This window comes from Chiloscyllium plagiosum, unplaced genomic scaffold, assembly GCF_037043375.1.
Source record: "Chiloscyllium plagiosum isolate Xiang-an unplaced genomic scaffold, Cpla_swu_hap1 HiC_scaffold_34, whole genome shotgun sequence".
NCBI lineage: Eukaryota > Metazoa > Chordata > Chondrichthyes > Orectolobiformes > Hemiscylliidae > Chiloscyllium > Chiloscyllium plagiosum.
Genome location: NW_028270172.1, coordinates 11,979,998 through 12,006,284, shown reverse-complemented (window position 1 = coordinate 12,006,284; position 26,287 = coordinate 11,979,998). Strand labels below are relative to the sequence as shown.

The following is a 26,287-nucleotide window of genomic DNA, read 5'->3' as shown; positions in this document are numbered from 1 at the left end:
CCTCCTCATCTCAAACCTGTAGCTTATTCTGAGAAAAGGACCACGTTGGCATTTTTAAATACGCTAAAGCGGAAATCATTTGATTTAACTTGCTTAATAGGCTTAACTGTGGACTGGGCTTTCTGTGACTCAATAAATTGGCAGCTCCAGCAAGGTATGGACAGTCTTTGGGAGAAGGAGGGTGCCTGCTCAGCGCCTCTTAGATATAAGACTGACTAGGTCCTGCAGTCTCCTCCATAGTCATGTTCATTGCCTACCTGGAAGCAAAACCTGTCTGTTGGACTGATTTTTGGATAAGGAGGCTGTTGAGGTGAAACTAGGCACACTGGAGCATGGGAAAATATGTTTCCCTCTTGTATATGGATAAGAGGGTGCAATCAAGCTTTAAAACTCCTTTATAATTACAGCAATTCATCAAGACTTCTTTGGCAGCATCTGGTAAATGTGAGTACATGGCCAAGGGTACCTGATGTATGCAAATTAACCTCCACGCATCATCCTGACCAGGAACCATGTCACTAATCCATCACTATTGTTGATCAACATCCTGGAACTCGTTTCCTAACGGCATTCTTAATAGCTCCTAACAGCAGGTGTCCCTGCAACCTGAGGAGTGAAACAATTCAAGAAGGCAGCTTACCACCTTCTTCCCCAGAGCAATTAAGGGTGGCCTAACCAACAATGAACAAATAATTGATAATGGAAAAGATCCTTTTTACAAAGGTGTTTTGGTAATTGTTGAGTATTTTTAAAGATTTCCTGATAGCTATTTCTCTCCATGTTCCATGATAATTCTGTTTTAAGATGGATGGTATGTTTCCCCAGCTATTTTGCTCTTTTCATTTCTGACGGTCTGGTGTTGATTCTTTCTAAGATATAACTTTTATCTGGCTAAGTATATCTTAACCATTCACTTTGAGCATCAGAATGCCTATTGACCACTGAGGTAGGCAAGCAGGAGGCTGGAAGAACACAGCAAGCCAGGCTGTACTATGCTATATCCAATGCAGAATCCACCAGCTAGCCTGGCTTGCTGTGTTATTCTAGCCTCCTACTTCTTTATCTTGGATTCCAGCACATGCAGTTTTTTTTTGTTTCTATTGACCATTAAGGCCTCACAAACCCTACTTCCTGCACATGCATGGATTTATTTAGATATGATTTGTGAGCAAACCATGGTTAATTTTTTTTTTTTCCCTGCCACCAATTCTTCTAACCCACAACAGAGGGGCTCAACTGGCTGCTTCTCCAGCTGAGATTGATTTTGGTACTTAAGAGTTGTGTATTCGATTGTGTCTATATTGTACAAGGTGAAATGATGCATTTATCTATAAAAAAAATTGTCCACTTAGTTCTGTTCTCTGCTTATATCACTGCAAAGAGGGTCCTTTCATGTCTTTTTTTTTAAGAAAATTAAGTACACAAGTCTGAAAAAGATTAAAGAAATAACTTGGCAAAATAGCTTTATATACAGTGCAAACTTTGCTTTTGTTTAAAAAGACTTCAAAAGTTAATGTAGCCCTGGCAATTACACTTACTAAATTGTAAATACAAATCGCTTCCATCTATAGACTAACCGAGAAAAGATCAACACTAGAAACTATTCAGTCGTCAATTAAAGGGTTCCAGGAAGAAGTGGAGCGGACCAGAAGTTTAGAAGCAAAAGCTTTCACTGATAAAGAAGAGTTTCGGTCAGCACTCGAATCTGCTTGTGAAGAGAAAGAGAAACTTATTTGGGTAATGAATGAACAAATTTGTCAAGTTGAGAGCATAAAGAGTGGGCCCCATTTAAATAATGGAGAGTAATAAGATAACTTTGTACACTGTCATAATCTTCAGAAAACTAATCATTTTCTGACCTTGCATTTTTCCATTCCCAACTTCATTTTGTGCACAGGTCACCTTTTGTGACTTTTCTAAGTGAGATGGCAAATTAACTTCTGTTTTTCCATGCAGACCCATGCCCAGTAAGATTGAGTTCTTCTCACCTATCAACTTTAAAATCTCTGTTCATATAGTATTCTTAAAACCAGATTACAAGAAACTGTTTTGGTTCCTTGTAGATTTAGTTTGTAGCCAGATGCCCAAGTTCAGAAGCATGGCACACCATCTTTTTCATAAAGAAGTTTTATTAATTCTCTATTGTTAAATTGCAGGAGGTTGAAACTCTTAGGGAACAAGTGGCCAGCCTGACTGAAGAGAATGGCAAATTAGTTGGACATCAGAACTTGCAACAAAAAATACAGCATTTGGTTAAAGTCAAGAAGGAAAATGTTCGTCTTCTCGAGGTATGATTTTTAAAACCACAGGAAATCTTATCTTTGTTAGATTTTGTCTGGGCAATATTCTTGTTCTGTTGGAAGTCGCACAATGAGCACAATAAATAAGCTGTTTCATATGATTTTTCTTCTCTTTCTCCATTCCAATTCCTATTGGGCAAATTACAATCATGTTTTTTTTTCTCATATACACTTCCCAACTTCTATGAAGACATTGACTGACTAGAGTACATAGAACATAGACGAATACAGCGCAGTACAGGCCCTTTGGCCCTCGATGTTGCGCCGATCCAAGCCCACCTAACCTATACTAACCCACTATCCTCCATATACCTATCCAATGCCCGCTTAAATGCCCATAAAGAGGGAGAGTCCACCACTGCTACTGGCAGGGCATTCCATGAACTTACGACTCGCTGAGTGAAGAACCTACCCCTAACTTCAGTCCTATATCTACCCCCCCTTAATTTAAAGCTATGCCCCCTTGTAATACCCGACTCCATACGCGGGAAAAGGCTCACACTGTCAACCCTATCTAACCCCCTAATCATCTTGTACACCTCAATCAAGTCACCCCTAAACCTTCTTTTCTCTAATGAAAACAGCCCCAAGTGTCTCAGTCTTTCCTCATACGATCTTCCTTCCATACCAGGCAACATCCTGGTAAACCTCCTCTGCACCCGTTCCAGTGCCTCCACATCCTTCCTATAGTATGGCGACCAAAACTGCACACAATATTCCAGATGCGGCCGCACCAGAGTCTTATACAACTGCATCATGACCTCAGGACTCCGGAACTCAATTCCTCTATCAATAAAAGCCAGTACGCCATATGCCTTCCTCACCGCACTATTTACCTGGGTGGCAACTTTCAGAGATCTGTGTACATGGACACCAAGATCCCTCTGCTCATCCACACTACCAAGTATCCGACCATTAGCCCAGTACCCCATCTTTTTGTTATTCTTCCCAAAGTGAATCACCTCACACTTAGCTACATTGAATTCCATTTGCCACCTTTCTGCCCAGCTCTGCAGCTTCTCTATATCCTGCTGTAACCTGCCACATCCTTCCTCACTGTCAACAACTCCTCCGACTTTTGTATCATCCGAGGTCAGTGTGGTGCTGGAAAGACACAGCAGGCCAGGCAGCATCTGGGGAACAGGAGAATCGACGTTTCAGGCAAAAGCCCTTCATCAGGAATGAGGCTGAGCTGGGGGGGGGTGTGGAGAGATAAATGGGAGGGGGGTGGGGCTGGGGGGAAGGTAGCTGAGAGTACGATAGATAGATGTAGGTGGGAATAATCGTGATAAGTCAGAGAGGAGGGTGGAGCAGATTGCATCATTTTCCGCCACCTACAAACGGACTCCACCACCAGAGACATATTTCCTTCCCCACCCTTATTCACTTTCTGTAAAAACCATTCCCTCCGCAGCTCCCTTGTCAGGTCAATGCCCCCCACCAACCCACCCTCCCCTCATGGCACCTTCCCCTGCCACTGCAGGAATTGCAAAACCTCCCTCTTCATCTCTGTCCAAAGCCTCAAAGGAGCCTTCCTCATCTATCAGTATTTTACCTGCACTTCCACACATGTCATTTACTGTATCTGCTGCTCCCAATGCAGTCCCCTCTACATTGAGGGGACAGGATGCCTACTTGCAGAGTGCTTCAGAGAACATCTCCGACACACCTCACCAACCAACCCCACTGCTCCGTGGCTGAACACTTCAACTCCTTCCCTCCCCCTCCACCAAAGACCTGCAGGTCCTCCATCATCCCTCCCTCACTACTCAACACCTGGACGAAGAACGCCTCACCTTCCGTCTTGGGACTTTCCAACCACACGGCATGTATATGGATTTCACCTGTTTCCTCATTTCCCCTCCCCCCCCCCCCCCACCTTATCCCAGTTGCAGCCTTCCAACTCAGCACCACCTTCAAGACTGGTCCTACCTGTCTGTCTTCCTTCCCACCTATCTGCTCCACCCTCCTCTCTGACTAATCACCATTACCCCTATCTCCATTGTGCACATTTAGGACGGCACAGTGGCTCAGTGGTTAGCCCTTCTGCGCCTCAGCGCCAGGGACCTGGGTTCAATTCCAGTTTTGGGCGACTTTCTGTGTGGAGTTTGCACATTCTCCTCGTGTCTGTATGGGTTACCTCCGGGTGCTCCATTTTCCAGAGGTTAGGTGAATTGGCCTTGCTAAAATTGCCCATAGTGTTCAGGGAAGTGCATGTATGTTAGGTGCATTAGTTAGGGGTAACTGTAGAATAGTAGGGGAATGGATCTGGGAGGGTCCCTCTTCGGAGGGTCAGTGTGGACTTGTAGGGCCGAATGGCCTGTTTCCACACTGTAGGGATTCTATGATTTCCTTTCCAAAGATTAACTTCTTGATTCGATCATAGATTAATATTTTTGTTCTATCATTTTGTCAGATTCAAATTGCCTTTGAGAAGATGGTGGTGAACTGACACCTTGAACTAATCTAGGCATACCCACGATGCTGCTGGCGAGGGATTCTAGGATTTTGATCCCATGACAGTGAAGGAATGGTGATATATTTCCAAGTTAGGTCGATATGTGGCCTGTAGAGGAACCTGTAGTTTGTGTTCTGCCCGTGTCCCTACCCAGTTTTTCCAGATGATGAGGGGCACAAATTTGAAAAGTGCCACTTGATGAGTTGCTGTGGAATGTGGTATACACTGCTGGCACTGTGAATCAATGAAGAATGTGAATGTTGAAGGTGGAAGGTATTAAGCCCTTTTGAGTTTTGTTGGAGCAGCACTCATCCAGACAAGTGGAGAGTATGCCACAATAGTTCTGATTTGTACTTTGTAAATGGTGGATGTATTTGGGAAAGCAGGACAATCGTTACTTCATTATAACCAGCCCTTGACCTGATCTTGTGCATGACATGTTGTGGCTACACCACTTATTCTCAGTCATGCTTTTTTATATTCCTGTGGATTTAATAATTTAGATTCATTCACAACTACTTTCCTGTTGTACATTCAGATCCACTTTGAGGCAAGTTTAACTGCTCCCATCCTAGGACAATATAAAGCACTCTCCCCACTGTCACTTGCAGCTCAAGATATATATTTCATGGCTTTAGCATATTACATTTTTAATATTTGTTTTATTTTAGGAAGTAAACATGCTGAAATTGGAGAACATGAAACTGAAAGAACTTAAGAAGAATGATCCAGATGAATTTCCTTTGCTTGAGAATTGTGTAAATAATGTGTAAATGTTATTTTTCTATTTTGAGTTCTAGTGGACCATATCAAACTTGATTTTTTAAAAATCTGTCAACAGCAATCTGATTTGAAGTACCATATCATATTGTCCTTATGAAAAGCTGAGTTGAAATTGATTAAGTAATGATTGTTGTGAACTTCATACTTGGGTGTAGTTGCCTCCCAGAGGTTTTTTTTAAACTGTTAACTTCAATTAGTAATTGTTGAAATATCTCTGAAGTCTCAACCTTTAGCTCTGTCTGCATATCCAATGAACAGTTCATTGTAAATTTTGCCACCATTAGATTGTCATGAGCTATTCTTTATTTAGAATTGGTACCAAAACTCACCAAAACTTATTGTAATTTTTACTTTTATGCATCTTTACATGTTAATGGATTTTTCTTTTGATTTGAGAGGAGAGATGTTAAACTTGCATAGTAGATTTCGATCAAATCAAAGTAAAGTCAAAGTCAAACTTGCAGTCCGGACTCGGCAAACAATCAAAATCAAATTTATCAGGGAGTCACTGCAGTAACCTCTGTAACCTTCCATCCTCCTACTTCTGTGATAATTTTCAGATTGTTGCAGTGCTCCAACTTGCAAGTCCTGAATTTTCAGTATAGTTTTACTGACTTCTGACATAAGCAAATACACTGTTTTACTGGGCATGCCTGGTTTTCCCTGTATTTCACTCTATTTCTCCTCCTGAAAATGATAGGTGCAAGTGTATAATTATGAGAGTTAGTAGCTCTCCATAACCCTGGATAGGTGTCTGATATCTGAGCGTGTGGGAAAGTTCTGCCTAAATTTATAGATGGCAGTCTAGGATAGAAAGTCTGTTTCCTTTCCTCTTTCCTCCTATTGCTCAAAATCCAAGAATTTAATGCTAATTAAAGCACCCTGTTTTGAACCTGTTTGGGACCTACTAATTTTCATAAATTAATAAATCAGAATAGTAAGATGCTGAGAATTAATATTCCTGAAGCAGAAAGTATGTATATGTAGTTCAATATTATTGTGTAAAAATGTTAAAACAATGTGAGGTTATTATCGTGCTGTCATTTTGGGAACTGATGACAGACAAAAATGCCTTCTACCTCTTACAGAAACAAACAAGTAATTATGTGAACTAACTGATGCATTGTTCGCCTCCATCAGATAAATTTAAATGAGCAAAAGGTTTAATAGCATATTTCATAACATTTCTCATTCCATGCAATGTGGAGCCAGGAACAGCTATTTTTTTTATGAATCGCTTAAGTCAGATGTACATGCATCTACCCAATTGATTTTGCCCTAAGTTTAGTATTGTGGTTATACTATCTGTGGGAGCAATGCCAAATAGAGCCAAGCACTTCTGATGATGGAGAAGGGAAGCAAGAGTGTGATTCATGTTTGCTGCCTGGTTGGTATTTGTTAGTAGGTGAAACAAAAACAAAGCACATTATTGTTAAGTACTTAGAGGAGTAATAGAGCATTGTATGTTAGCGAATCTTAAGATTTGTGGCTAACTTACATACTTAACATTGTATGTACTTACGGGAAAAGAAAGAGACGCACATTTCAACACATTGCCAATGAAATATGACCAATCTGAATGCAATAAAATTATATTGATTCCTTTTTTTTTAAAAAATGAACTTCTGAAATGAAATTTTCTTGTATTTTTAAAGGAATAATGATGAGTATGGCTGTAATGTGTCTTTGCGTTTGCAAGTCGGATGTCTGCGTTTTGGCCTGGCAAGCAAATTTGGGCAAGAACTGAAATCAACAATAGCTCAGTTATTTTGTTTTAAAATATGTTAAATTGTGCCATTAATGGTGCAAGGCTATTGGAATAATTTGTGACTGATGTAAGATGCTAGATTCTAAACAGTGTTGATGAACATTGAAAGGGATCCAGTTTCTGCAAAGACTTCTAAATGGAATAAAAAAGAAGCAGTCTGAGTGTACTAAGTCTAGCAATTCACCATTTTTATTAATCACACAATGTAAATAAAATGGCAGCTCAAACTGTAAATGAGTTTTATAAGTTATGTACCTTGTCTTTTGTTTGTTGTGTCCAACTGAATGGAGTTTGTATGTAGAATTAATTTTTGCTATTGTAATGGACTAGACCAGACCACTCAAAACATTCTTAATCAGGCAGCCCATAACTTTGCAATTTGTTTCAGTAAGTGTACAGTGATACTTGCCAAGAGTAAGTAGCTGGGTTGATTACCAGGTTTTAAAACAGAGAAAAATTATGGAATGAAACACAAGAACAGAATAAAGTACACCTATAGAACTCAGTCTATCCAAACTAGACTTAATTATGCTGTTCTGAATATGCACAACAGTCCCAACAAACAAACCCCTTAAACACAGTAAAAATGATATTAAAGCTTACAGGTCGAAGTTAGAAGGGCAGAAGGAAAGAGTCTAGCAGCCTGTTTTCACACAGCCCATTGCTGAACTGACTCAAGCTAAACTTCAGTTTCTAGGACTGAACTGTTCAGCTAGAAAGCTGGCCACGCCCCTTGACTTGTAAAGATTACTTCTCAAAACATGAAAGTTTTGGGGCAAAGTCTCATCTGTTTATGTGCAAACAAAAAGGCTTTCATCTCTGTACCAAACCAGTTGTTTCGGAGCCTGGAGTGCTTTATGAACCCTCGGAAAAAAGACTGGGAAAAGGAACAGCTTTATGACAGTGTACTAACTCTAAATGAACATTTCCAGGTTTCACAACTATTTTAAGACTTATTTATTTCACTGATTAAAGATGAGTAAGATTGGATATCTTTACCTTGTTTTGAAAATAATTAACTTTTTAATCAACATGCAAGATATTTATGTTAAATCAACAGTGTTGCAAACTGCTTAAAGCTGTAACTTGCTGTAATATACATGCCTGAAAAGGTGGAGTCAGATCGCACATGAAAGAACATCGGAGGCTGGGATTGAATTTGTGTACAAACGTAGGTTTCCTATAGTTGCGTTTGCCTTTTATTGAAGAGAGCTATTTCTACTTATAGTATCTTTGTCCACTGACAGCCAAAGAACTCAATTCACACTGACATTCCCTCTCCTCAAACACTTGGCAGTTTTGCATGCAATAACCACTGCAATGTAAGGAACTGTAAATGAGTACCTCATTTTGCAGTTGTGTATAGTTACAAGTTACTCAGGTTTTCTTTTGCTGGGAAGTTAAAAATGCAAATGGGCCATTCAGTGCCTCAAGTCTGATCTGTCATTCTATTATGATTGGTGTATCCCTCAGTTCCATTTTGACTGTCTTTGTTCTATATTACTTGGTTTCCTTTTTGTTCAAGTGTTCAAAATCTGATTTGAGAGTTTCAATTGACCCATCACCCAAGGCCTTTTGGGGTAAGAAGATTTGAGATTTCTATTATCCCTTGTGCCACAAAGCTACTTTCTAATTTCATTCCTAAATAGTTTTGATTTTAAGATCATGTGCCCTTTATCTGGTTTCTCCATCAGTAGATTTTATTTCTTCATATGTACCTTTTATCTTTCCTCAACCTTTATCATGTAAATGTGTTGCTGGAAAAGCGCAGCAGGTCAGGCAGCATCCAGGGAACAGGAGAATCAACGTTTCGGGCATAAGCCCTTCTTCAGGAATGAGGAAGGTTTGTCCAGCAGGCTAAGATAAAAGGTAGGGAGGAGGGACTTGGAAGAGGGGTGTCGGAAATGCGATAGGTGCCCTCCCCCAAGTCCCACCTCCCTACCTTTTATCTTAGCCTGCTGGACAAACTTTCCTCATTCCTGAAGAAGGGCTTATGCCCAAAACGTCGATTCTCCTGTTCCCTGGATGGTGCCTGACTTGCTGCGCTTTTCCAGCAACACATTTTCAGCTCTGATCTCCAGCATCTGCAGACCTCACTTTCTCCTTTATCATGTAAAGCCTTGATTAGATCACTCTTAAATATTTAAACTCAAAAAAAGGCAAATCAATTTTTTTAAAAACTGAGTTAAATTTTAAAAGGATTAAATTATATGTAGCATCTCTGAGCTCTTTGGGAGTAATGAACAATCTTCTTATATGGAAGAATTGGAGCACATGCGAAGAAGAGTTTGGGTACAAACTCTGAATTAAATCAGACCTATCAGGAAGAAAATAATGGACTCTTGGTGGTTCTTGGCAAAAAAAGGGAAACTACAGAAGTTTTTCAAGATTATGAAAGAACATAACACATTCTACACAGAGAAAATATTTCCACTTACATGAGAAATTGGAACTGGGGCTGTAAGATGGTCACTAAAATTTAATATGAAATTTAGGAAAACCTTGTTTAACCCAATAGTGAGTCACATTACAACAGGGAGTAGTTGAGGTGAAATAACAAGATTTCTTCAATAGATGTGCAAATAGGTACATGAAAGCAATGGAAGGATATGCTGATGAGCTTAGATGAAGGGCATGGGGAAGAGACTTGAGCTACACAATTGTACAAGACAGAAACAGGCCCTTCGGTCCAAATCATCGATGCCCTCCAGATATCATAAATTAATCTAGTCCCATTTGACCCATATCCCTCAACTCTTCCTATTCCCATCCAAATGTCTTTTAAATGTAATTGTACCAGCTTCCTCCACCACCTCTGGCAGCTCATTCCATATAAGCACTACCCTCTGCATGAAAAGGTTGCCCCTTAGGTTCCTTTAAAGTCTTTCTCTCTCACCTTAAGCCTATGCCCTCTAGTTCTGGACTCTGCTACTCTAGGAAAAAGACCTTGGCTATTCACCCTATCCACGCCCCTCATGATTTTATAAACCTCTATAAGATCACCCCTCAGCCTCCAATGCTCTAGTGAATGTAGCCCCAATCTAATCAGCCTCTCCCTATAGCTCAGACCCTCCAATCCGGGCAACATCCTTGTAAATCGTTTCTGAACCCTTGCAAGTTTCACAACATTTTTCCTATAGCAGGGAGACCAGAATTGAACTCCGTATCCCAAAAGTGGCCTAAGCAAGGTCTTGTACAGCCACAACATGACATCTCAACTCCTATACTCCATATACTGACCAATAAAGACAAGCATTTCAAACACCTTCACTAGCATGTCAACCTGCGACTTCACTTTTGAGGAACTATGAACCTGTACCCCAAGGTCTCTGTTTGGCAACACCTCCAAGGGTTCTATTATTAAGTGTATGTGTCCTCTTGGATTTGCTTTACCAAAATGCAACACCTCACATTTATCTAGATTAAACTATCTGCCACTCATTGGACCATCTGATCAAGGTCCTGTTGTATTCTGAGATAACCTTCACTCTTTTCTACAGCACCAATTTTGGTGTCATCTACAAATTTGCTACCCATATCTTCTATATTCACATCCAAACAACATCAAGGACAAAAAGCAGTGGACCCAGCACTGATTCCTTGTGGCACATTGCCAGTCACAGGCCTCTAGTCCAAAAAAGCAACCCTCTACAACCACCTTGTGTCTCCTCCTTTCAACCCAATTTTGCATCTGAATGGCCAGCTCTCCCTGGATTCCATGTGATCTAACCCAGCTTACCATGCAGAACCTTGTTGAATACCTCATTGAAATCCATATAGACTATGAAGAGAGATGGAAGGCTTCTGCTCTTCTGTCCAGCTCCTTGGATGTTGCCTGACCTCTTGTGCTTTTCCAGCGTCACACTTTTTGACTCCATTATCAACAATTGTTCACTGCTTTCATCAATCTTTAACACTTCTTACTTGAGTGGGGTGTAAACACTAAGGTGGACCCTGTTGAGTTGAATGTTTCTGTGCTGTAAATATCTTATACCCATTGAAGTATATTTTAAAACTCAAGAGAGCTTTTCTTATTAAGTTCATTCTGAATCCAGGAAGGTCTTGTGTTGATTGATTTTTGACAGTTTTCTAACTGCTGGTACAATTCAGGAAATTAGACCATTGGTGGTTCCCTTTTAACCTATTTTTCAGAGATATTATAACATCTTTGGAGCAAGTGAACTTGAACCTGGGCTGTCTGGTTCAGGGGTAGGGACACTACCATTGCTAGTTCCAGCTCTGGGTTAGTAATAATCAGCACTTTTCCTAAGGCACATGAGGGTGCTCCATGCACACTTTATTTAATGAAGCTGTTTGTACATTTAATGCTATTCCTCTGGGACAAGTGGGACTTGAGCCCAGATCTTCTAGAGGTGCCAAAAGATCCTCAATCAATGTCAACTTAAAACTGGGTGCAGTGAACCTGTTAATTAATGCTGAGCAAGTTTTTTTTATTAACTGCTATTTAAAATTTGTTGCAGTCTCAGGTATACAGTGATGTACAGAAGTACTTTTATTGATCTCAAATTGAAGCGAAGCAATGGCTGGTGAACTATTCGATGTTGCATTATTTACAGTGGGAATCTTAAATTATTGGCAGGGGTGAAATATTAGATGACTTACTGGTGACAGTGAAGTAAGCTAATAGTTATTGGATCATAAACAGAGGGTGTGGTATTCTGTTGATGGGGTCAAATATTACTAATTGGATCATGGACGAGGTATGAGTTTTTAGTTACTGAATTATTGACGTGGGTGAAGTATTAGTTATTAGACCATGGATGTTGGCTGAACTGTTAGTTATTGGATTATGGAGAGAGGCTGGGTACCTTGCATATGAATATGTATTATTGATAGGGTTTAGATTAGTTTATGAATTATGGAAAGTGGGTGAGTTTATATCATAGAATGTTTCTGTCATGGAATCCATACAGTGCAGAAAGAGGCCATTCAGCCCAAGTCTATACCAATCTCAGAAGAATATCCCATCCAGATCCAGATTCCCATCCCCCCCATCCCTATAACCTCACGAACCCCACAGATAACCCAACAATCCTGTACACCCCGAGACACTACAGGGCAATTTATTATGGCCAATCCACCTCACTTTCACATCTTTGGCTTGGAAGGAAACCACAGGTGTGAGTTATCAGTTCTTTTGTTATGGACAGAGAGTTAAGAATTGTTGGCAGGGATCAAGTATGAGTTATTCGATCATGAATAGTATTGCTGATAATATTATTGGGTGCACTAATTATTGGATAATGAATGGTGGAAAGAGGTTATTGGCATAGGGTGAAGTATTATTGATAGAGGTCAAGTATGAATAGAGTATGTTATTATCAGAGCTGGGTATTATCTAATAGATTAGTGACAAGGTAAACTATTAAATATATTGTTATTAACAGTGATCCGCCATTGGCGGCCCGCGTGACTACAGGAAGTGACGTTGGGGCCGGCGGTTGTAGAGACGGTTGGAATTTAAATTTTGAATCTGAGGCGATGCCCGCGGTCTCCGCTGGCGGCTCGGGGCCGGTTAGTGGCCCTGCTTCGGCGATGGCCCTGGCGGCCGGTTTATTCGGGGCTCTGGCTTCCACCGCAGCCAAGTTCTCGCTCGGAGCCGACAGTGTCCTGGAGCTAGTAAACCGGGGGATGGGCGAGTGGGTGAGTAACTGACAGGGCGGGGGCAATGGGGATAGGAAGGGTCTGTGTGGAAAGGTAGGGACAATGGGGGTTAGTTGGTGACAATGGGGAGAGGGGACAATGGGGGTTAGTTGGGGACAATGGGGAGAGGGGACAATGGGGGTTAGTTGGGGACAATGGGGAGAGGGGACAATGGGGGTTAGTTGGGGACAATGGGGAGAGGGGACAATGGGGGTTAGTTGGGGACAATGGGGAGAGGGGACAATGGGGGTTAGTTGGGGACAATGGGGAGAGGGGACAATGGGGGTTAGTTGGGGACAATGGGGAGAGGGGACAATGGGGGTTAGTTGGGGACAATGGGGAGAGGGGACAATGGGGGTTAGTTGGGGACAATGGGGAGAGGGGACAATGGGGGTTAGTTGGGGACAATGGGGAGAGGGGACAATGGGGGTTAGTTGGGGACAATGGGGAGAGGGGACAATGGGGGTTAGTTGGGGACAATGGGGAGAGGGGACAATGGGGGTTAGTTGGGGACAATGGGGAGAGGGGACAATGGGGGTTAGTTGGGGACAATGGGGAGAGGGGACAATGGGGGTTAGTTGGGGACAATGGGGAGAGGGGACAATGGGGGTTAGTTGGGGACAATGGGGAGAGGGGACAATGGGGGTTAGTTGGGGACAATGGGGAGAGGGGACAATGGGGGTTAGTTGGGGACAATGGGGAGAGGGGACAATGGGGGTTAGTTGGGGACAATGGGGAGAGGGGACAATGGGGGTTAGTTGGGGACAATGGGGAGAGGGGACAATGGGGGTTAGTTGGGGACAATGGGGAGAGGGGACAATGGGGGTTAGTTGGGGACAATGGGGAGAGGGGACAATGGGGGTTAGTTGGGGACAATGGGGAGAGGGGACAATGGGGGTTAGTTGGGGACAATGGGGAGAGGGGACAATGGGGGTTAGTTGGGGACAATGGGGAGAGGGGACAATGGGGAGAGGGGACAATGGGGGTTAGTTGGGGACAATGGGGAGAGGGGACAATGGGGAGAGGGGACAATGGGGGTTAGTTGGGGACAATGGGGAGAGGGGACAATGGGGGTTAGTTGGGGACAATGGGGAGAGGGGACAATGGGGGTTAGTTGGGGACAATGGGGAGAGGGGACAATGGGGGTTAGTTGGGGACAATGGGGAGAGGGGACAATGGGGGTTAGTTGGGGACAATGGGGAGAGGGGACAATGGGGGTTAGTTGGGGACAATGGGGAGAGGGGACAATGGGGGTTAGTTGGGGACAATGGGGAGAGGGGACAATGGGGGTTAGTTGGGGACAATGGGGAGAGGGGACAATGGGGGTTAGTTGGGGACAATGGGGGTTAGTTGGGGACAATGGGGGTTAGTTGGGGACAATGGGGGTTAGTTGGGGACAATGGGGGTTAGTTGGGGACAATGGGGAGTAGTTGGGGACAATGGGGGTTAGTTGGGGACAATGGGGAGTAGTTGGGGACAATGGGGGTTAGTTGGGGACAATGGGGAGTAGTTGGGGACAATGGGGGTTAGTTGGGGACAATGGGGAGTAGTTGGGGACAATGGGGGTTAGTTGGGGACAATGGGGAGAGGGGACAATGGGGGTTAGTTGGGGACAATGGGGAGAGGGGACAATGGGGGTTAGTTGGGGACAATGGGGGTTAGTTGGGGACAATGGGGGTTAGTTGGGGACAATGGGGGTTAGTTGGGGACAATGGGGGCTAGTTGGGGACAATGGGGGTTAGTTGGGGACAATGGGGGCAGGTTCGGGACAATGGGGGTTAGTGGGGGACAATGGGGGCAGGTTCGGGACAATGGGGGTTAGTGGGGGACAATGGGGGCAGGTTCGGGATCATGGGGAGGGGGGCGGGGTTGGGAGAAATGGGCGCGGGGCCAGTGGGGGAAATGGACGCGAGGGAGACAATGGGGGACGGTGGGGGAGACAGCGGGGGGGGGGGGGGGGGAGACAGCGGGGGGGGGAAACAGTGGGAGACAGTGGGGGGGGGAAACAGTGGGAGACAGTGGGGGGGGAACAGTGGGAAGGTGAGGGCGACAGCAGGGGGGACAGTGGGAAGGTGGGGGAGACAGCGGGGGAGACAGCAGGGTGTACGGCGGGGGAGACAGTGGGGGAAGGCGGGGGAGACAGGCGGGGGAGACAGGCGGGGGAGACAGGCGGGGGAGACAGGCGGGGGAGACAGGCGGGGGAGACAGGCGGGGGAGACAGGCGGGGGAGACAGGCGGGGGAGACAGGCGGGGGAGACAGTGAGGGACAGCGGGGTGTGGGGGACGAGGAGACGGCGGGGGTGGACAGCGGGGGGACGGCGGGGGGACAGCGGGGGAGACAGCGGGGGAGACAGCGGGGGACGGCAGTGGGCAAGGTGGGGGGACGGCGGGGGAGACAGTGGGGGACGGCGGGGGATTCAGTGGGGGGTTGGGGGGGAGGATAGCGGGGGGGATGGGGGAGATAGCGGGGGGGCCAGTAGGGGACAGCGGGGGTGGGGAGAACAGTGGGGGTGCGGGGGGAGACAGTGGGGGCAGAGATAGTGGGGGTGGGGGGAGACAGTGGGGGCCAGTGGGGTGGGGGGGGTGCGAGGGAGACAGTGGGGGCCAGTGGGGTGGGGGGGTGCGAGGGAGTCAGTGGGGGCCAGTGGGGTGGGGGGGGGGGGTGCGAGGGAGACAGTGGGGGCCAGTGGGGGTGGGGGGGTGCGAGGGAGACAGTGGGGGCCAGTGGGGTGGGGGGTGTGTGAGGGAGACAGTGGGGCTGGGGTTGGGGGCCATGGGTACGGGGTTGGGGGTAATGGGGGCAGGTTGGGGGCCATGGGGTCAGTGGGGGCAGGTTGGGGGCCATGGGGTGGGGGCAGGTTGGGGGCCATGGGGAGGGGGACAGTGGGGGCAGGTTGGGAGAAATCAGGGCAGGTTGGGGCCATGGGGAGAGGTTGGGGGCCATGGGGCAGGGGACAACGGGGGCAGATTGGGGGGAAATGGTATCAGCGGGTGGGGGTCAGCGAGGAGGGGGAACAGGTTGGGGGCAGTGGGGTTAGGTTGGGGGCAGTGGGGACGGAGGGGGCCAGTGGGGCCGCGGGTGGGAATGGTGCCATGGGGTGATTAGGGGCCAGTGGGGATGGGGGACGGGGAAGAGAGAGAATGGTGCCATGGGGTGTGTAGGGGACCGTAGGGATGCGGGGGGGGGGGGGGGGGGAGGAGAATGTTGCCATGGGGTGGGTAGGGGGCAGTGGTTGTAGATTGAGTTAATAGGAGTGAGGTGGGAATGGGGCAATGGGGTGAGTTGGGGCTGATGGGAACGGTTGGTTTAGGTCAGGATGGGGGTCAGTAGGTTGTGGATTCGGTTGATAGGAATGAAGGGGTAATGGGGAATGAAGGGATAATGGGAATGGGGTGAGGTGGAACTAATGGGTCGGATAAGTGTGTGTGGGGTTGATGGGGGGCAGTGGGTTGTGGATGGGGTTAATGGGGATGGAGGGATAATGGGAATGGAGTGAGGTGGGGCTAATGGGGATGGGAAGGGTTGGTGTAGATGGGGATGGGCCATGAAGATGAGGGCAGTGGGATGAATTGGTGGTTACAGGTATGGGAAGGGTTGGTGCAGTTGGAAAGGGTCATGGGGGTTGGGAGGCGGAGAATGTATTGTGTAAATGAAAGGGTAGTATGTGGGTCTTAGGCATGCTGGCTCAGTGGTTAGCACTGCTGCCTCACATTCCTGAAGAAGGGCTTATGCCCGAAACGTTGATTCTCCTGCTCCTTTAATGCTGCCTGACCTGCTATGCTTTTCCAGCTACACATTCTTCAGCTCACAATGCTAGGGACCTGAGTTTGATTCCAGCTTCGAGTGACTGTGTGAAGTTTGCACATTCTCTTCGTGTCTGTGTGGGTTTCCTCCCACAGTCCAAAGATGTGCAGAGTAGGGTGAATTGGCCATGCTAACTTGCCCATAGTGTTCAGGAATGTGGTGGTTGGGTGCATTAGTCAGGGGTAAATGTAGAGTTGTAGAGGAATGGATCTGGGTGGGTTACTCTTTGAAGGATTGGTGTGGGCTTGTTGGGCCAAAGGGCCTGTGTCCATACTATAGAGATTCTATAATTCTATGAAGATAAATAATAATTGTTTGCATCTTAAATGTACATGGAGTGTGAGGGGAAAGGTTAAATCTGCGGATAACTGGGAGGAACTGAGTACATGGTGTTGTGTATATAGGGTAGCAGTGGGACAGAGAATATGAGGGGTAGGTGATGGTGTGGAGGAAGGAGGAGCAGATGGGAGAAGTGGGCTGGGGCTATGTTCAGAGTCACAGAGGCACCTCCCTACAAGTTGGCCAGAGATGCAGTCCTGCTCAATGAACAATTCTAATCCCACTACTTCTTCAACTGCTGTGGTGATGAAAAAACATGCTTGAAATCACAGCAGGCCAAGTCTAGATAACTTCAGGGCCCTGTAATGATTTTGTGTGAAGACAGTTAAGGATTCAATTTCATACATGCAGTGCCCAACACCCAGGCATACTTTTTTGGTCTCTCTGAAATCCAAACCATAGAGGCTTGTGGGTAGATGACCAACAACATAATCTGAAAGCAATTATGGTGGTTACAATTTCCTGCAGCTCAGTATTGGGAAGACCAACACTGTAGACTTTGACCTGTGTTTTCAAACTCTGCCACAATTCTAAAACAGCCTATCTTCCCCTGATACTTCAGAAAAATCCCAGGTTGGGACTCAGTTCACTAAGTGTTCACATGGGTTAAACAGAATCAATAGCAGTTCTTTCCCCAAAAACTTCCTCCTGAAAATACTAGAATGTGATTGTCCAGTTGTTAGGACTGCAGTTTGGATGTGTTGGCCATGGCAGTGCATGCTGTTGAATTCACTTCTATCACTGGGTATGTACACAATTTGTAAAGTCCGTACTGTAAACAAAATATGTACTAGCTGTCAAGCATGACATTCCATTTATTCTTTGAGCAAAACTACACAGTCCACTTCCATTCTGTGATGCTTGCACTTTGTTCATTTGCTTAAAGGATTGAGAAGTTTCCATTTGACAGATTTTCACAGATGAAGATACTGTGAAATTCTTGGAATTTCTTCTTGAAAGTACATTATTGCAATTGCCTTGCACTTATGCCAATATTTAGGTAATAATAACCATATCATCTGTTGTTTGCTGTAAGGTTGCAATGGTTTTAATTCTGAATGTCAACTCTGATGTTTAGTGAATGATATTCTAATTTCTGACCAACCTCAGATTTTACTGTATTGCAGTTGCACATATTGCTTCGAGTTGGCTGTGGTGGGATGGCATTCCTGTTTAATGCTCTGATGTGGATATTTTTTGCCAAAGCACTACGATATTCGTCTTCAGCACAGGCATCTGTGACCACCATTGCTTCAAACTTTCTCTCCACAGTAAGTATGATTGGTTGCTTCATTATAGCATCTTGTGTTTTTAAATGTTTTGCCTGTATAGAACAGTTGACTAAATACCCCAAAGAAATTGATACTTACCAATTTAGAGCTCTGGCTGACTATTGTATTTACAGTCTCTCCAAGATGCTCAGAGGTGCAGTGGAAGGGTGCATTTACATGTGTATTTTCAGAAGCCCAGGTCTTCCTTTCTCTCTGGTGTTGGGCAAGTCTCCATTCTGGATCCAGGCTGCTCCTACAGTAAAACAGCAGCTAAGTGAAGTAAAACTGCTGCACTTTTGATATACCTGATATCTTCATCTGTGGAATGATTTTTGAGAACTAATAAGTCAATGGTTTATACTATTGGTAAACCATTACCTCCTATTGAAGAAACCCATGCACATTTTATAATTGTAAAGCAACAGAAAATAATTCAAACCTGGAAATATTGTACATGCAATTAAACAAAAATGGCAATTTAAAAACTGTTGAATATAATCCATTCCACGGAAATCAACACCTGGATAGAGTCATAGAGATGTACAGCATGGAAACAGACCCTTCGGTCCAACCCGTCCATGCCGACCACATATCCCAGCCCAATCTAGTCCCACTTGCCAGCACCCGGTCCATATCCCTCCAAACCCTTCCTATTCATATACCCATCCAAATGCCTTTTGAATGTTGCAATTGTACCAGCCTCCACCAATTCCTCTGGCAGCTCATTCCATACACTTCCACCCTTTGTGTGAAAAAGTTGCCCCTTAGGTCTCTTTTATATCTTTCCCCTCTGACCCTAAATCCTCTAGTTCTGGACTCCCCAACTCCAGGGAAAAGACTTTGTCTGTTTATCCTATTCATGCCCCTCATAACTCCGATAACAGCCTGATACAATTCTTAGTTATGGTGAGATGAATTGTAGAATCAGACAGCATGGTCATTTTGACTGACCATCACACTGCAGCTACCCTACTTTACTTGAATGATATGGAGAGATTCTCACTAAGGAGCAGCGAGTTCCCAAATGGTGCTCTTTATTACTTTTTAAGTGGCTTATTAACAGTCCAACTTGCCATGAGTTGGATCTCTTATATTTGTGACACAACCTAGCTGTTAGATAAACGCAGCATTGAAACCAGGGCAGATTCTTGATGCATCCAACTTGCCACCTGCTTCAAAAGAACTTCCACTTGGACTCCAGGCAACAACAGCTTGGACCACATGCACTATTTGCATCTGACATGCCAGCTTCAATGAGCCCTCAAGGCAAATCTGACTCACTTGCATAGCATTTCTGCACTTCAGCTCTTCACTTCAGGCTGCATAGGCAACTATCATTGTACTGTTGCGGCAAAATCATTGTGCTCAGGGACGTGCCAGGTTGCATCTCTTGGTTCTCTATATGCTGTTAATTTTCACACAAAGCATCCTGTCTTATCTTTTTTCATCCTTGCCCTCCTCAGTCAAAAATACCTGACTCTCATTGCAACTGGATTGTGCCCTATTTAAAAGAGGCACAAAGCCCAGAAGACTACTGCTGTTTGCATTCATTCAGGAAAGTGCAGTCTCTGCCCGGGGCAGTTAATTAGGACCTCATCAGGCATGACCAGTCACACGATGGGCTGCATATCACCCGTCTTCACTCTTCTGGCCCTCTTACGGATTGTTTCTCTCCAAGAATGAGACACATTCTGGTGTCTTGAGGGAGTGCAGAGAGGTTTTACCAGGCTGATTCCAGGGATGGCAGAACTAACACATAAAGAGTCACTAGGTTGGAATTGTTTTTGTTGGAGTTCAGATGAATGAGAGAGGATCTCAAAGATACTTAAATTTTGAACAGGACTAGACAGGGTAGATGCACGGAGGATGTTCGTGATGGTGGGTGTGTCCATAACCAGGGGGCCACAGTCTGAAGATTGAGGTACACCATTTAGGACTGAGATGAGGAGATATTTCTTCACCTAAGGAATGGTGAGCCTGTGAAATTCATTACCACAGGAAGTAGTTGATGCCAAAACATTGAATGTATTCAAGAGGTGGCAAGATATAACACTTCGGGCGAATGGGATCAAAGGTAATGGGGAGAAAGCAGGATTAGGCTATTGAGTAGGGCAATCAGCCATAATAATGATGAATGGCACAGCAGGCTTGAAGGGCCAATTGACTGCCTCCTATCTGCTATGTTTCCATGTAATATGGAAGATGAAAGTGGGCTGCACACCTATGACTATTGATGCAGAAGGGAAAATTCCTGAGCAAGTGAGTGGGCAGTGCAGAGTTAGTGTCACGGTTTTGGCTGGGTGAATGGGAAAGATGTTGCATGCATTAGAGAGTGGTGGATCATCAGCTTTTGATGGAGCCAAGTGCAGTAGTGTGAGATATTTGAGTGTTACCTGGATGTTAACCTTCTCCCTGCAGGTCTGGGCATTCCTCTAGAAGGTTGAGATTGTTTGTTTCAAAGGTGGTGACTTTGGATTGGGCTGGCATGGTCTGATGTGGCCTCTGCTGGCCTTAGGCAGGTGATCATCTTACTCATGCACTACCCCATTCAGCGGAGTCTCCATAGGCAAGGATTTCACAGTCAATCAAGTCCTGGGTCTGGAGCCACACAAGGCAGCTCCAGACTGCAGGTGCATAGTAGCCTTCTAAAATGGTGCTGCTGCCAGGAATAATCATTACTTTCAGGATCTCCATTGAGTTGCTCTGAGGCTAACATGTAAGATGGAGTTGCACGACACTGATTTTTTTTTGCCACAAGGGTTCAAATGGCAATTAAAATGGCAAACTTGGGAAGAAACCGTGAGGAAACTCACTTGGCCTAGCAGTGACCATCACTCCAAACTGTACAAGGCTCACAATGAGCAAAGCAAAAAAGTAAGATTCCACCATTTGTCCTCCTAATGTACTAAATGATCTCCAACTTCCTATTCCTCTTCAAAATCATTAAGCATGTGGGATTTGTTGTCTACAAAATTGCTGTCAATCTATTATATTTATAATTCTGTCTTTTTCTTATTACCAATAGTTTTGTTTATTTGATTACCCTTCCCTTTTGATTTTGTGGAAGAAGCTTTTGTTTGTATTCTTGTCTCTATCATTGTGTGTTAATTTATTCCCAGGACTGCAGTAACACTGCTCATTAGGGAAAACTGCATGGTTTGACTTTCCCATGTGCTATTAAGATGAATCAACATTTTGCGTTTTTTTTTCATTTTGTACCTTTTTGAAATCTGGTCATGGAGCATAGTTCTTGCTTTGAAATAAGCACTTTTAGCCTGAGAAAACATCAAGGGAAATCACAAAGGTGCTGTCTAGAGAGATGAATGCTGTGCCAAGAAATAAAATATTGAAAGGTGAACAAAAATGAGCCTTCAGGAGCATTCTGAGAAGCAGTGAAGCTATTTAAATACAAGAATCAAAATTTTTAATTTGAACAATGTAGGCTAATGAGGGCAAGAGTGATTGCTGAATAAGATGTGATTTGAAACATCTGTAAGAAATAATATGTATGAACATCATGGATTGGGCCTTTTGGCTCCTATAGCCTGTACCATGGCTGATTTGATTGAGGCTTTAACTCCACATTCTTGCTTACCCCAATAATGTTTAATTCCCTTGTTAGTCAAGAATCTCTGTGCCTATGCCTTTTAAAGTATTCGATGACCCTCACCACCATTGCTTTTTGAGGAATGGAGTTCCAGAGACTTAAAATCCTCAGAACTTCTCATCTGTCGTTAAATGAGAGATACTTTATTTTTAAACTGGTCCCTAGTTTTAGTCTGTCCTACAGGGGTAACATCCTTTCGGCATGCAGCTTAGGTTCCTCAGAAGCTTAGTATACAAACCTAAGTTAGAAATTAAATGGCTTAAAATTCATTGATGGAGGGTAGTCAAAGCATTGGAATAGTAAAGTTTGGAACTGCCAAGATGTGGAAGGGGAGGTGCTCTGGTGTAAACAGCAGGTTGCTGAGGTAGAGTAGGTAATATTGTTGAGATGCAAGTAGCAAGTGGGGCTTTGTGATGGGTTATTGAGTTTTATGTTCAGCTGAATGTTGAATATAATGCTTAATGTAAAATTTAACTCTGGTAAACTTTGGCCTATTCTAGACTGACCAGGGATCTGAAAATTTTGTTAGCATACATATAAAATTAGGTCCCATTACTTCAGACTATATTATCAAGAGACATGGTAAGAAGGGACCAAGGCTAGGAAATAATGGTTCGCAAGCCAGAAGAGAAGCCATAACTGGAGATGCTGGTGTTGCAGTTGGATATGAGTGTAGATCCAAGTGAAGGTGGTCTTATTGTATTGGCCAACTGTGAAGAACTTTGGTGAAGGCAGTAGTTGTCTAAGGTTGCAGAATATTTGTGTATTGCATTATTCAGATGGTATTTGTGACTTTAGGCTCTTTTTTGGCTTGATTTGAAATTAATAAACCAAGAAAGATAGGTGTAGAATTGAGGGTGACAACATTTTAAAGATAAGAGATTGGGCATTGTTTGTTGGCCAGCGTTTGATTATCCTGGTTTCCTTTTGATAAGGTGGTGGTGAGCTGCCGCCTTGAATGCTGTTGTCTGTTTGCTGTAAGTAAACCAATTAATGCAGTTAGTGAATTCCAGGACTTGGACCCTGCCACACTTAAGAAATGGAAATATATTTCCAAGTCAGGATGGTGAGTGGCTTGGAGGGGAACATTCAGGTTCCCATGGATATGTTGCCTTTGCCCTTCCAGTTGGTTGGTAGTCATGTGTTTAGAAGATGCTGCCTACAAAGCCATTGCGAATTTCTGCAATATATTTTGTATATTATGCACATTGTTGCTACTGAGCATCAATGATGTATTTACCTTGTCAGCTTTTACCAGCGCAAGAAAGCATCAGAAGGTCTACGGCAATGGTGGGGAACCTTTTTACATTGTACGGTCACATTTTATTTAACTGAGATCCCATTAGGCCTCATGATGAGAATTTAACACATACAAAATGTCATTTTTGTGTGTCTGTGTGTGTATATATATATTCAAAGACTCGTTTGTTTGACAAAGTTGACAATAGAACTAATAAGCGAAAAACTTAGACAAGGAAGCATTTAAAGACTTTTGTCATTCCTTATTGCAAGATAGGAATCAGATGTTTTGTTCCAACACCGTTGACCTTGCTTTAGTTGATCCTTCAGGTGAATATCCATCCTGAGATCTCAAACAAGCTTTAATTTGTCACATATAAAAATGTTGATTCACAGCAGGTTGTGCCAAAACACAACTGCATTCGACATGGATGTGGATATTCCATATTTCAATAGGATCCTTCTTAGCATCGAATAGAGACTTCAAAATATTATCTTCTAGAGGTGAATCAATTCCATCTGTAAGTCATTTGCTTTGAAGGCATCAACCAGGTGTGGTAGAAAAGCTAGTTTGTGTGAGATCCTGTTTGTCAAAATCTGCAAATCTTTCATTGTTCTTCAATCAGGGAGTCTAGAACAGCTGTGTATTCTTTCGCATCGCATTTCCTTAATGATTTGCTTGTATCATGTTTGTTAATTACCTTTGCCAGTTAAGTGTTCAGCTGAAAGTTCCAATCGAGTAAGGAGAGTTTTGAAAAAGCCAAATCATATATAGATTTAGTTTTACCATGCAAAAAAAAATTCAGTTCATTTTGCTTTGCATTTTTGTGATGTCAGCATTTGCACAGAAATCCTCTTTTTCAAAATTCACATGGTTCATTTGGTTCCTCAAAAAATCTTGTGATTTGTTTTTGCAAAAATAAGTTTTACAAGTATTTGTCCTTGTGACAACCAGCGCACTTTAAAATGGTATGGCAGATCCACACTGAAGGTTTCATCATCAAGCTGAAGCATGTTGCAAAATTGCTGTGATACATTTGTTTGAATGAAGTTTACAATACCTATAATTTTCTTTTAATGTGTCACTTAACAGTAGATTTGGCACAGACGTTCTGTTGATGCAAAAGACAATGACAGGAAATCAAAGTATCTGGACTGGCAATTCCTGTTTGTAGTAATGCAACAAATTCTTCATGTTTTCCCCTTATGGAAGGTGCACTCTCTGTGCATGTATTTGCTAAATTACATAAATTCAGTTTTCCTTCACGGCATTTTTTCGAAGATAGATAGATACTGGAATTGACATCTTGCATGTCCTCGCCGTAAAGGTACCCAAAGCCAGTAATTCCTTGTGGTAATGCAAATTCGCAGTTATGACACCAATTTAAAAAACACCTTCACTGAGTCACGAATGTCAGTGGATTCATCCAAGACAATCGAATAATAAATGTCTCCACTTTAGCAAAATGTATAAAGTTGTTCTGTTACACTGAAGTCTAATTCATGTTGCCGATCGGTTGTGATTCTTCTTGAAACAGTAGTCGTTTGTATTTATGAACTTTATCTGAATCTAAACATCCTACAACTTCAACAATACATTGTTTTATGATTTCCACATTGCTAAATGGCTCGCATCTTCTTCCAAGAATATATGCTATTTTATAAGTTGCATCAGTGATGTCAGTCCGTTGTCCTGATATCATTTTAAATACCTGCTGCTGCTTTTGATCTTTTTTTGACTTGGAGGTGCCAATGTTGGACTGGGGTGGACAAAGTTTAAAAATCACAACACCAGGTTATAGTCTATTTGGAATCATTGGCTCTCGGAGCGCCGCTCCTTCTTCAGGTGGTTGCATTATATTTCTTCACTGTTGCAATTATGGCATCGCAGAGCAAATGTGTCATTTTATCTTTCACAGCAACTATGTAATACTGATATTCCCATTCTTCATTTGAATACTCTGTTCTTTTCCTTTTTTTTTCAAATGTTCCTTTCTTAGTTTTTGATATAACTGGGTTACCAGTCAAAATTTTAAAAATGGTACACTTATATGAGATATGGATTTAGTATTTGCGAACAAATAGGCAGAAGGCCACAACTAGTTCCCCAAAAGGCCGCATGCAATCTTGAGGGTCTGGGTTCTTCACCCTGGTCCACAATTTAGTGGACACAGGGTTATGAAAAGGGTGATGAATCTATTAGACAGTTGCAACATTTTAAAAGAATTATTTGGATAAGTATATGAAGAAGAAAGGTTTGGAGGGATATGGATTAGTAGCAGGCAGGTGGGGCTAGCTTAGTTTGGAACTGTGTTCAGCGTGGATTGATTTGGACTAAGGGTTTGTTTCAGTTCTGTATGTAGAGGGGATGGAGGCATGACTCTTCCTGTTTAATCTAGTCATTTTGGAAATCATTAATTTGAAACTCCTGAGTAATGCGAATCGTATCTTTGTAGGCCTTTGAATTTCTAGAAGCCTTTTCTGGCTACTATTCAAACTTGACTGCTCGGATTACTTTCCTTTCTCCAAAGCACTGAGTATTTCATAAGTAACTTGCCATAGATTTCATGTCTTTCTATGTTCCAATATAAAAAGTGACAATGGCTTATTTATTTCAGGCTTTTCTTGGAAAATTGTTCTTTGGAGAAGTTCATGCAATGTTATGGTGGATTGGGGTCACAATAACTTTATGTGGATTGCTGCTGCTTCACACAGTTAAGGAAACGAAGGACCAAAATGATGCATACAAGAAAGAGGAATAAACTGTATTTGGGAAATGACTCACATCAATGAAATAACTGGAAAATAAATGAACTGAAACTGTTGAGAGCATGGCAGAAGTTACCATTAGCTTTCTGTGTAATCTATGGTTACCTGACAACCTTCAAGATATGTTTCCCTCCATTTGGTAATCAAGAGGAATGTAAGGGTCAAATAAGACAGACAACCTTGTCCTTTTTTCAATTACTAAAAGAGGTGCTGCTGAATGTCTCCAGAAAGAATGAATTTTTCACATCAGCCCTACCCTTTCTCTACTTAACCCATTTTAATTT

At 43.4% G+C, this 26,287-nt stretch overlaps 3 protein-coding genes across 4 annotated transcripts in view; 2 read left to right on the top strand and 1 right to left on the bottom strand.

The window, feature by feature from the left end:
* The window catches only part of kif15 (kinesin family member 15), a 72,693-nt gene extending 65,214 nt beyond the window's left edge, over positions 1–7,479 (top strand). The window contains exons 33-36 of one of the 2 annotated variants that reach the window (XM_043719564.2): positions 1,572–1,737; positions 2,157–2,288; positions 5,430–5,516; positions 7,197–7,479. In XM_043719564.2, coding sequence (XP_043575499.1) covers positions 1,572–1,737; positions 2,157–2,288; positions 5,430–5,516; positions 7,197–7,202 — 391 coding nt within the window. In that variant the 3' untranslated portion in view covers positions 7,203–7,479. Of the gene's footprint in view, positions 1–1,571; positions 1,738–2,156; positions 2,289–5,429 lie in introns of both variants that reach the window. The other variant, XM_043719563.2, reaches the window with a different exon arrangement.
* A 5,294-nt stretch (positions 7,480–12,773) lies between these two features.
* On the top strand, positions 12,774–26,068 carry tmem42a (transmembrane protein 42a). Its single transcript, XM_043719566.2, has 3 exons — positions 12,774–12,973; positions 18,245–18,388; positions 25,853–26,068. Exons 1-3 carry the CDS (start codon positions 12,812–12,814, stop codon positions 25,994–25,996), a joined length of 450 nt encoding a protein of 149 aa, XP_043575501.1. The 5' UTR covers positions 12,774–12,811; the 3' UTR covers positions 25,997–26,068.
* The window catches only part of LOC122564528 (palmitoyltransferase ZDHHC3), a 67,126-nt gene continuing 59,368 nt past the window's right edge, over positions 18,530–26,287 (bottom strand). The window contains exon 7 of the mRNA XM_087978487.1: positions 18,530–18,641. Coding sequence (XP_087834613.1) covers positions 18,576–18,641 — 66 coding nt within the window. The 3' untranslated portion in view covers positions 18,530–18,575. The remainder of the gene's footprint in view (positions 18,642–26,287) is intronic.

Excerpts from the sequence above, each read along its gene's own strand:
- tmem42a (XM_043719566.2), top strand. The coding sequence starts at position 12,812 with ATGCCCGCGGTCTCCGCTGGCGGCTCGGGGCCGGTTAGTGGCCCTGCT. Across the intron at positions 12,974-18,244 it reads ACCGGGGGATGGGCGAGTGG|TTGCACATATTGCTTCGAGT; the intron begins GTGAGTAACTGA and ends ACTGTATTGCAG. Across the intron at positions 18,389-25,852 it reads CTTCAAACTTTCTCTCCACA|GCTTTTCTTGGAAAATTGTT; the intron begins GTAAGTATGATT and ends TATTTATTTCAG.